This window comes from Lygodium microphyllum, chromosome 1 (assembly GCF_053477565.2).
Source record: "Lygodium microphyllum isolate KBCC chromosome 1, Lygodium_microphyllum_v1.1.10, whole genome shotgun sequence".
NCBI classification, from domain to species: Eukaryota; Viridiplantae; Streptophyta; class Polypodiopsida; order Schizaeales; family Lygodiaceae; genus Lygodium; species Lygodium microphyllum.
Window position 1 is genome coordinate 164358634 of NC_141135.1, and position 11036 is coordinate 164369669.

General features: G+C 41.2%; 1 protein-coding gene across 1 annotated transcript; it reads left to right on the plus strand.

The window, feature by feature from the left end:
- Positions 1-4121: 4121 nt before the first annotated feature.
- On the plus strand, positions 4122-7502 carry LOC148041924 (uncharacterized). Its single transcript, XM_087684077.1, has 4 exons — positions 4122-4372; positions 5056-5182; positions 5316-5388; positions 6909-7502. The coding sequence occupies exons 1-4, from the start codon at positions 4357-4359 to the stop codon at positions 7176-7178; spliced, it is 486 nt and encodes a 161-aa protein (XP_087540203.1). The 5' UTR covers positions 4122-4356; the 3' UTR covers positions 7179-7502.
- The last annotated feature ends 3534 nt before the right edge of the window (positions 7503-11036 follow it).

Below are 11036 nucleotides of genomic sequence, written 5' to 3' on the forward strand. Positions count from 1 at the left end.
TGTCCCCCGTAAGGACTAAGAGTTGCATTAGTCGGTGTGAGCTCTGGTTGGCCTAGTGGGTCCATGCTTCATAGGTCAAGATATTAAAATCTACTCCTTCATCAATCAGAGCATCAATAGTGTGCTCTCTTTTCACGGTGAGTTTGACCCTAAGATAAGCATGCGATACTATGTCTTCATCTTCCCAGTCTTGGCTTATAAATTTAAGCCTTCCGACAAATGCCCTTGAGTCCCCAACTGCACAACCAGATATGGATTATCCCCTGATGTCTTAGATCGTCTATGTAGTACTATTCAAGGTGCATCTATCGTTAGGACTGTCATATCTAGTCATCCTCGCAGTTGTAGCTTGATGTTGTTGCTTTCTAATTCGACTAGATGCAGTCTGAATGCAAAAACGTACGTGTTTTTGCAGTGTGAACTTTTTACCCTTTTTGGCTAGATTGGCCCATTGAGGTTTTAGGGTCTCTATTTGTCTTTATTCGGGTATGGGCTTTTGGTTGCTCTTTTGCAAGTGAGAATCCATACTTGTGTAGAGCCATTACTATACTAGGATCTAATTTGGAGGACCTATCACGGCTCACGTCTTCTCTCCAACCTATTACTTGGGGTAGGTGTAGAGGAGGCAGAGCCCCCTCTCCGAGGGTCCCCCCCAGCCCGCAAGGCCATTACGATAAACACCATGTGCGATTTGAAGGACCGTTCGTAGCCAAGTTTTGAACTACTTGCTCTAGATTTCAATCTAGTGTTAGGTCTATGATGTGCTTTCAGCTCTATATGGTCTCTCGGTCAGTTTCAGGATCTACAGGTTAAGATTAAAAAAAATCCAAATTCGGACCTATTATGCCCAATTTGGCCCATCCGAATGGCCAAGGGCTGAATAAGAAAGGGCCAAATGTAACTAGGCCGAATGTCAAATTCGACCAGTCCGAGTGCGCTTGGCCGAGGGCCGAGTGGCCGAGTCAAGTGCGCCGAGGGCCGAATGGTAACTAGTCCGAGTGGGGTTGGGCCGAGGACCCAAGTGGCCGAGTCAGATGGGCTGAGTGAAAGGCGTCCAAGTGTAGTTGGTCGAGTGGGCCGAGTGGTCTGAAGGCCGATTTTGGGACTCAACCCAGAATCACCGTCACTCGGACGGCTGAGCATGACCCGTTTTTTCGCCGAACTTCAAAGAATTCATTGTGCCTAGCGATTGAGGTCTTCCTACTAGTTGAGCACCTCCAGACCCAAGCTACTCATGTAGGAGAAGGTGTGGAATTACCTGGGCTGGGCAAATAACTCCTAGATGACCAAATCAAAGCACGTCCACGCGATGAAGCTCTCTCCCTCTCTCCTACTCTCTTGAAACCCTACAATTTAAAATATGGCCTTTCTTGCCACTCCTGGCCCCTTATCACCCTGCCCAGGCATGTACTCAACTTAGTCTTGCTTCCCTTACTAAGATTTAACCCAAATTTTTATTTTTTACCCTTATTTTCCCTGTTTCAGCCTGTTATACATCAACAGAAAACCCTACTGTGTCCTCCAATGTTTTGCTCCTATCCTTTCTAAATGCAAGAAAAAATCATAAAGGAAATACCTACACTACTCCATCATGCTTTCCCAAGTCCAAAACAACAAAAACATACTTGCCAAGGAGATTGAATACCTCTTCAAACTCCCTTGCTTCCTACATATCTATCTCAAGCACCGGTTCAGGGAAAACCCTACTTCAATGCTCGATTCGAAGCGTGCAAGCACTCAAGGTTGAATCCGTTTGTCCCAGCAATGGAACCAAAATGTGGGAGCCCTCGCTCAACCACCAAGACCCAGGACCGCTTATTGCTTCAAGCATTCCAAGCCGAGCACTAATGGCTACCTCTCACATAACCGACACGCTATCTATCCATGAGTATAGTGAGTTTACCTCTATGCCCGATCAAGTTACCTCCTCTCCCGCGCACTTCGGTAGCTCCATGATCCAAGTGCAAGCTTCAAGCAAGCTCCATTCCCAAGCTCCACGCTCCAAGAGCAAGACAAGAGAAGCGAAGAGAAGAGAAGAAGAGAGAAGAAGATGGAGAGCTTCTCCCCCCCAGTCCCTCACCCTCACACACTCACTCTCTCACACTCACACTCCCTCTCTCAAACACAAGCTCAAGCAAGCAAGAACAAGAAGAAGAATAAAAAGAGGAGAGCCACTTTTGGCCACACACAAGAATGAGCTTCTCATTCACTTTTCAACTTTATATACAAAACGCTAAATCCCTTTTGGGCGGTCATCCCCTTATCCCTTTTTTTACATGGCCGGCTGTGGCCTAAGCTCTTTTTTCCATTGTCCTCCTATCTTCCTAGCTTCCTTCCTACCGCCCATCTACCTTTACAAATTGCACGGGTGAGAGCCTGACGTTCTTTAAATTAAATCATGATGTGCTTGCGCTCTTTTACAAAAGTATTGACTTGCGCTTTTTCTTATGCACCTTTTTTCTTTATTTAGGACTTTTCTGCACTTCTTGTGTTTCCATATTTTTCATGGCATGCCTTCCTCTTCCGTTTACTTTTGCCTTGGCCTTTGTTTTCTGCTTTAGATTTTTCAGATTTTCCACCTTGTTCGTCTGAGGGTTAACATGCTAAGAAATGGTTTATTTTTTTATCTTCTCTTAATTTTGGTTATATTAAGCGGGTATTGCAAAAAATCTACTAGTTTTGCAGTGCGGTTTGTTGATTTTTTATTACAGTCACTTAACAATTAGTTGTTGTTTTACACAAATGGCTTCATCACCTACAATAGATAGGGAATTGTGTGACATCAAGAGATTTAATGGTACTTAAGTTCAATTTGTGGAAGGAAAAGATCCAAGATCTCCTAATTCAAAAGAAGTAGCTAAGGCCCATAAGAGGCATAGATGAAAAATCAATAGACATTTTTGACGATGAGCTTGATGCAGTGGCCAAATCCACTATTAGGATGCAAATGGCAGAATGTGTGTTCACACCAGCTAGTCTTGTGGTTCTAACCCTTTTGCATTTCCTGTCATTGGGCATCTAGTTTTGTGGCTAGATTTGGGGGTGACCTTTTTTTTTGTGCACACTTCATTATCTTCTTCTACAAAAGTGGAAAGCACACTTCAACTTTGGCCTCTTCTCCATCTTCGTTAGATTCAATACAAAGTTATCACTCCATTCTCTTCTCTATGTGCAATCTTTCGCTTTGCTTCTCTCTTGTTGTTCATGTTTCTCTTTCTATTACACACTCTCATAGTAGCTTCTTGCACCTCAACTTCTCCTTTCCCTTCTCCTTCATGTCCTTCTTCTTCTGTCTCTGTGTCCTTTTTGGGTGTATGCTACAGCCCATGCATGCACTACATGCAATAGGCAAGGGAAAATGCAAGTGCTGGCAAAGATAGGGCAATGATGGTGTAAATATGTTGGGCAACCTTTCCCTTTCACAGAAGTGATGGCAAAAATAGGGAAGCCCTAGCTTTCCTTCTCACCTCCTTTCTGCCCAAACACTTACATGATTTGGCCATGGGTGCAAACGAAACCGTGCTCGTTACATGATGTGGCCCATGCCATGCAATGGGATGAAGCGGGTGGCGTGCAATGTGGCAAAATTGCAAGCAAGCTTTAGCATCATCCTTAGGGTAGAAAGCAAGAGACCCTTATGATTACATTATTGTAAATAGGTGGGCCAATCTTTTGTTGATTAAAGGCCAAGAGTTTAACTATGGGGGCAAAACATCATAGAAGTTTTTAAATTTGAGTCTCATTGGGCGAAATCTTGGTGAATGTATCTAAATATTTATATTTGGGTGCAGTGGATTGAGTTTTTAAGCCCCAACGATTAGCCTAGTAACCGAAAATGCCTCTACAAAAAAAAAAAAAAAAAAACATGGGGCTAAGAATTTGTGCTCCCCTAACTATCACATTGTGTGAGTAATCCCGCATCAACTTTCTAGCTCTCCCAGACTTATTGTTTTGGCACACCGTGCAAAGGGCTTTGGCAAAATAGGAGACGAATGTCGGAGTGAGATGTGCTCTCACCAAATCACCTCTCTACTACAAAGGGTGAGTGTGTGTCTAGGGTCTAGGGGAGCTCAAAAGTTTATGTGATGTCTGGTCATTTTGTGAGGACCGGACGTTTGTATTCTTATGCATCTAAGAGAATGGGAAAGAAGAGGGATGCGCTACTCAACCTCTGTAGCCGTAGGGCATAGTCCCATTCCGGCCTCAGAAAACGACATGCTGGTTCTTTCCTAGGTTGACTTTCACACCATTGGGTTTTACGACGCGGGATTTTTCTGAGAATCCATTTCTGGTCGCGTTAAGGGTCCGAGTCTTCTGCAGCCTCCATCCAGCCAACCAACCAGCCAGCAAGCGAGCATGGGCATCATCCATCGTAAGTTCATCGTATCCTAACTCAATCTCTGTGTCTTCTGCTTCTGTCTCCACAAATTCTATCACAGATGACTGCCGTTCCGTGCGTCCTGTCGATCCGCAAGACATACCGTGACCATTGCATCCATCCATGGCCCTGAAACAGTGCATCGAGGAGTAGTTTAAGATCTTTTGATAGAATTTTTTGCATCGGGCCAACGGTTTACTGTCACAATAGCAGGCACGGACTCTCCTTTTAGACATCGATTTGGCAAGAATGCAAATGAGAACCAGCAAAAGGCGTCTTCATTTTTGCCATCCCATTGAATCTCAAGAAAGAGAGCGTTTACTATCAGATTACCAGGTTCATACTTCTTTCTTTTTAGACATCGATTCGGCAAGAATGCAAATGAGGAACAGGAAAAGGCATCCTCATCTTTTGCCATTCCATTGAACCTCACGAAAGACACCATTGGTTCACTGAGTCACGCTCAAATATTTACCTTCTGTGTTATCTGACTGTAACGTGACCTTACTCCAAATCAAATGCATTAGTCTGTATCTAGGAGTGATTCCTGGCACCTGCTGTCTTTGCACCTTGTGCATCATGAAGATAATTTTTTCTGTGCTGTCTTTGCATCATGTCATGAATATGAACTTTTCTCGGAATCTGAGTTCAAAATGCTTCTGTGCTCTTTTTTGCAGCAAAAGAGACACGTGATAAACACATCAGGCTCATTGTCGATCGAGTTTTTGACTACTTCACTGGTCATAGTGGAAAAGATTACATGACATTTCAAGAACTGTACACAGCTGTCCTTCTGGTTTACAAGTAATGGATTTGTCATCCTTGTGTGCTTTATGTTGTCATTATGTGCACTCTTCTGAGGGTTTTCATGGTTCTTCTTTTGAATGGACTGCAAGGTATGTGACTAACTGTGTTGGTTTTGACTCCAAATTGGCAGTGACATCAACAAGCATTTTCCAGGTCCACATTATGATCCTCCTACAAGGGAAGAAGTACTTGAGATGTTAAAGGTTTTCTGGCTTCCACTCATTTGTCCATTGTTATTATGTCATGATTTTGTATCGGCAAATCACTTCTAATGTTGTGGATAATTATGTGTCACTTTGCTCTATCATCATGCGGGCAAAGTGTTGGCATATTTATTGACCTCTCAGTTCATCTCTTTCATAGGAAATTGGGAAACTGGGGTGTGGGTGTGTGTGAATCCGAGGTGGTGGGGATCTTAGGTTATGCATTGAACCTTTGCTATTAATGCCCAGGCTTTGCAATAATTTTTGAGGGTTGCGGGATAGGGGCACTCAAAATAATGTCTTTATAATGCTGCTCACACAATTACAGCTCCTTAAAGTTTGAGACTTTTGGAGGGTTGTTTTTGGATATTTGCAGTGCATGGCCATATAGTTGCATTATGAAGCTTCGAAGTGTCATTTCCCATTTCTAACCAACATTTTCTGTGCACACATTTCTCATAGTGTGGACAGCCTCTCCTGACACCTGGCTACTCTCCCTGATGTGACCTACATATCTCCTTGAAAAGTCACCTTCTTTTTCACCTTTCTATATCTTTGTCCTCTATATTCAGGTTCAAGGATTGGTGTCCAACTAATCCTGCAAAGTTCTGAGTCCGAGCACATGAGCCTTGCCACTCTTAGGGTTGACATTGACTTTTGAAAATTTAGAACATCTCCCATGATACAATCTTTTGGTAACATTTCCTTTGGTGCATCTTGCAAGTTCCAAACTAGGGTTCCTGATGAAGGATAATTTCTTCACCCTTAATTTCTTGTAGTGCTTCAAGGAACTCTTAACATTAGTTTTAGGCTCTTGAAGCGTCTAAACTCACTCTTTCAAGTAGTAGAACTACTTATCCAAAGTCTTATCAACAAAACCTAGATATTTTAGTGTTTTTGTGGTGATCAAAGAAAACTAAATCACCATCAACCTTTTGAAAAGGTGTGAAACACCAGTTGGGGTGGAGGTCAAGTAGCTTAAAATTTAAGGTCGGTCCTTCAAAAGTATCTATGAGCAAGCAGTTCAAGAGGATAAAATTTAAAAAGGAGCATGAGAAAGGGATATCTTGTGGCAGTATTCATCCTTGTTTTGCATGGATAAATCGACTACTTTCATGTTGATATTCTAGAAGATGCTGGGCCTGTTCACAACCTAATCTTGTGGCAGTATTCATCCTTGTTTTGCATGGATAAATCGACTACTTTCATGTTGATATTCTAGAAGATGCTGGGCCTGTTCACAACCTAATCTGGTGTCTTTTTCTTTCTCTTTCATTTCCAATTCTTAGTTGCTGTAATCAGTCTCTAGGATAGAAGATGTTCCAATTCTCAGTTGCTGTTATCAGTATCTAGCATAGAAGATGTGTTGTGTTGTCTCTCTTTGACTGCCTTAAAGCAGAGTGAGACACATTTGTTTGCATTTTATAACCAATAGCTATTCTGCCACATGGTGCATGGTCATGTGCATCTGAAGTTGCGACATGGAGGCTTATGACTTGTTCTCTGTCTTTTACCTGCAGAACTTTGATACAAACAGAGATGATGTTTTGGACCGAGAAGAGTTTGCTTCGTTCATCCATCATTTTACTTCTGGAGTAGCAAAGAAAGTTGGCCGGAATCTTCTCATATTTGCTATTGCTGCCCCGGCTCTGGCATTTGCCACAAAAAGAGCTACTGAAAACATACCTCATGTGGGGAAAGTTGTGCGCAGAGTCCCAAATGCACTCTATGCAACCGTTGTGACTTCTGTGGTATTGCTGATTGAAAGAACAAGCCAGAAACACCCATGATTAACCAGTGCTTTGGGCAGCTCTTCTGAAACTGGGAATGACCTCCAGATTGTGGTTGACATGTTAGTATGTACAAATTCTTGGGTCAGTGTGGAGGCTCTGTAATTTCACATGATATATAGTGAAGTAGTTGTGTCTATCTGCTTGTGCAGTTCAAGCAATGCTGGACTTTGCAGCTGGATCTTGGGATACCCTATATTGATAGGCAATGTTGATTTAACTTGTTCTGTTGCAACATACTACAGAGTAAAGCTGGCAAAGTGCTACTTGTATTAAACCTTGATACAATATCAGTTGTAATTATATATTTTCCCCCTTGTTATTCATGGTTCAATTTACGTTTACCTCATTGATGTATGTAGATAAACTACATGCTTAGGTGCTAGCATGTCAGTGTGCCATATCTAAAACAGAGTTCAGAGTAACGAGTTCCTTCTAAGGGTGGTCCTTATCAGATTGGTTATGCAGTGGGAATATCCTGGCTGAATTGGCAAACGTGCTGACTACCATAGGTTTTGGAAGGACCAAGCCTAGCAATCAGTGCTAAAGCCAGGCTTAGCCTGTAAAACACTCGAAGGCCAAAAGTGATCCAAACGTGGTATTAAGAATAGAGCAAGAGATGAAAGTTAGGACAATGTGTACCATAAAGAAGTACAGAGCTTTCCTCCCAAGGGTTGGACGGAGCACTTGAATTGCCTCTGTAATGACACAATAAGCTTTTAGTGTCAGAGAAAATTAAGGCTCGTTCAACGATATCTCAGGCTGTAGTCATGCAGCCAATAACGCAAATCGGGCGACAGCCATTGTAATGCTGTCTTGCAGGTTCTGTGAGGAGTAAGGAATCAACACTGGAATTCCGTCAATCTCCTTGAGCATACTTCTCAGTCTAGAGTGATGTAACTACACTAGAAAGCTTCCTCATTGAAAGAGTGTGGTGACAAGGGCTTTTGCCTGCAGGAAGGGTTCACCTTGCCATCACAACGGCCTACCGGAAGTTGAATGAGGGGCGAATCTAAAAGTTTCAATACCTGAAAGAGTTTTGTGATGAATATCAAAGCTTTAGGTTAAAACAAGCTCCATCTAGCGAATTCATATATTTAGCCAATGTCACCATTGTTACAAAGTGTTAAACCTAATGTGAGAAGTGTGTCGTGTGGATTTTCTGACTATGGTTCACAACACAATTTATTGTCTCAAAGCCTGGGTTAATGTTTTTTCCTTTTTCTTTAGATACAAAAAGAGACCTTGAGAGTAGTACATATGCTTCAACTCCAATTGTAAATGAATGGTTTAATTGCACGTAAAGTAGAGGAGCAAAGCTTTTGGGCTAACACGAGAGATGTGAGTGTGAATCTCTCATCAATCCCAAAGATTAATGGACAAGAGGGATGCATATGATTATGAGAACAATATGAGCGGCTGCGGCTCCATAATAAATGCTTTAAACATTTAGTCACTAAGAGCTTGGATATGTTCTTATTTTGCCTTAACCACTAAGATTTTGGATTTAGCTTTAGAAGAGGGATACACTTAGTTTTAAATAATCATAAGAATGATAAGTGCAAAAATGCACGATTACTCTATAATGAATGCTTTAACATTTAGCCACCAAGGTTTTGAATATATTCTCATTTTACTTTTTTCAACATAACAATTTCCCCTTAGGAGTATCTCACCAAAGATAATAAATGCAAAGCCCTACCCGAAGGAGGTCTATAAAGAGTGGTTAAGTGGCATGGACTTTTTTCTAGTGATGTATTACTTTGGTGCACTATCTTCTATGCTTCATACCAACTAAGTTTAGATACTAGGCATTTCACATTGAGAGATGCTTTATTTATGAAATATTGAAATTGGGAATTCCAACATAAGTGATTCCTTTGCACAAATGAGCTTTGACGATTGACCATTTTAAACTCATAAAATATGAAGGCAGGTTTTGGGTGGGTCCTTACATTAGGCATGACCAAGTTGTATCAGTGTGCACAAATGATGTGCCTTGAAAATAGGCATGTTGGAGCATTTTGATTTCATTTTGATATGAAACATCGTAGGTAATATTGATCCATCGATTGGTAGGTTACATTATAAGTTTGCCAAGTGGCGTATAGGGTGTTGTCTTAGACGATTCCATGCTATGTAGGCTACCTCACAATGTAGTTTCAAACAAGAGGGAGGACCAACACTATTGTACTATCTTTTGAGAGTTTTATAAATTAGAATGCAATTTATCATTTTGTTTTTCATGGAGAAAAAATTAGAATGCATATTTAGAATTTTGTTATCAAAAGGGGTGTGTGTGTGTGTGTGTGTGTGTGTGTACCCTTGCTACCTTGAGGAAGCCATATGTGAGCTGAAATCTGAGTGGGGTTATGTTCAATCCAAACTCCATTGCCTTTGACAAGAGAATGCCTAGCTCAACTAGCAAATGGAGGATGTCATCACTCAGTGGTCATTGAGCAAACTACCAGCAATGGTGTAGTCTGAGTGAATATGCTTGAAGTAACCATGAAGCAGTTGTCAAGAATGCAGTCAAGATGGTACAAGGGCATATTGAGAAACATGCATCCTCTCTAGTGACATCAAATTCCATGGCATAGTTCGTCAAAAAACGTGAGCTTCGAAACAAATGAGTCACACGTCCAAGTTGGAGGCCTTTCTATAGGATGGCATGTAAGGAGAAACACACCCAAACTTATCACCTTAATACCAATATCGATGATGCCATTCAAAAAGTATGTCTTATTGTGCATCTTAAAGCCACGGGAAACCCATAAGAGAGGGGTGGTGAAACCTCAACTTTTTTATGTAAGGTAGCAAACTCAAGGGCACCAAGATGTGGGTTATGAACAAGCTCAATAGTCCTAAGGTGACACCAAAAGATATCACTAAGATGAAGGGGGCCCAAAAAGAAGGAAAGTGGGTATTATATTATGCAAGCAAGACTTTAATCCAAGAGTGTAAATGACCCCCAAGAGAGGGTCTATTTTGCTAGGGTTTGGTTATTTTGATTTGAATGTAGTTTTTAAGTTAATCCTCTATTTTTAGCACCCCAAAGTGGATTAATTTTGGATATTCAATGATCCATGGTGCTAGTCCTATATGCCTATGAGGCATCTTAAAGGACTTTAATGAAGCTTTTCTTTCCACCTTTCTTTATGTCTCTCTTTGTAATCCATCGTATATATCTTATGATGCATGGTGCTAGTCGTATACACATGTGATGCATCTTAAAGGACTTAGAGCTTTTCTTTCTTTTTGTATGTTGTAATTCATCATAAAGAGTAAGGACTCAAAACTGAAAAGGAATTAAAGGAAGGGTTGCAATCCAAGGATCATCATGCTCCTTAGTGAAGGTAGTAGGCCTCGTGAGCATTAAATATACCCTTCACTCCACTAATGACTTGAAAAATAAAGGCCTTTTGCATGATCCAATCATGCCCAATCTCCATCATTAGAGTATATCAAAGAGTAACCTGAAATTTGATGGATGTGGAGCAATAGAGAGCTATCAAAGAGTAACCTAAAATTTGATGGATGTTGAGCAAGAGGACCATAGAGGGCTATCAAAGAGTAACCTAAAATTTGATGGATGTGGAGCAAGGGGACCATCCAAAAAAACTCCATGCATAATCATTACTAGAAATTTGAGGCCAAAAGATGGCCTCATAAGGAAGTTTGACCGAAAGATTTCTTCAAAAAATGGGGGCATAGTAAAATTGTTTTGCTCGAAATAACCATATATGATGTACTATTGAGCATGACATAAATCTATGATGAAGAGACTCAATTATGTGAAAAAGAAGCATGTACCATCTGTTTTTCTTCATCAATGAAGAGCATCCCGAATAGGGAGAC

What these genes read in the sequence shown, in the direction of transcription:
- LOC148041924 (XM_087684077.1), top strand. An exon ending in GCTGTCCTTCTGGTTTACAA is followed by an intron (nt 5,183 to 5,315) that starts GTAATGGATTTG and finishes CCAAATTGGCAG; the next exon opens with TGACATCAACAAGCATTTTC. An exon ending in AAGTACTTGAGATGTTAAAG is followed by an intron (nt 5,389 to 6,908) that starts GTTTTCTGGCTT and finishes TTTTACCTGCAG; the next exon opens with AACTTTGATACAAACAGAGA.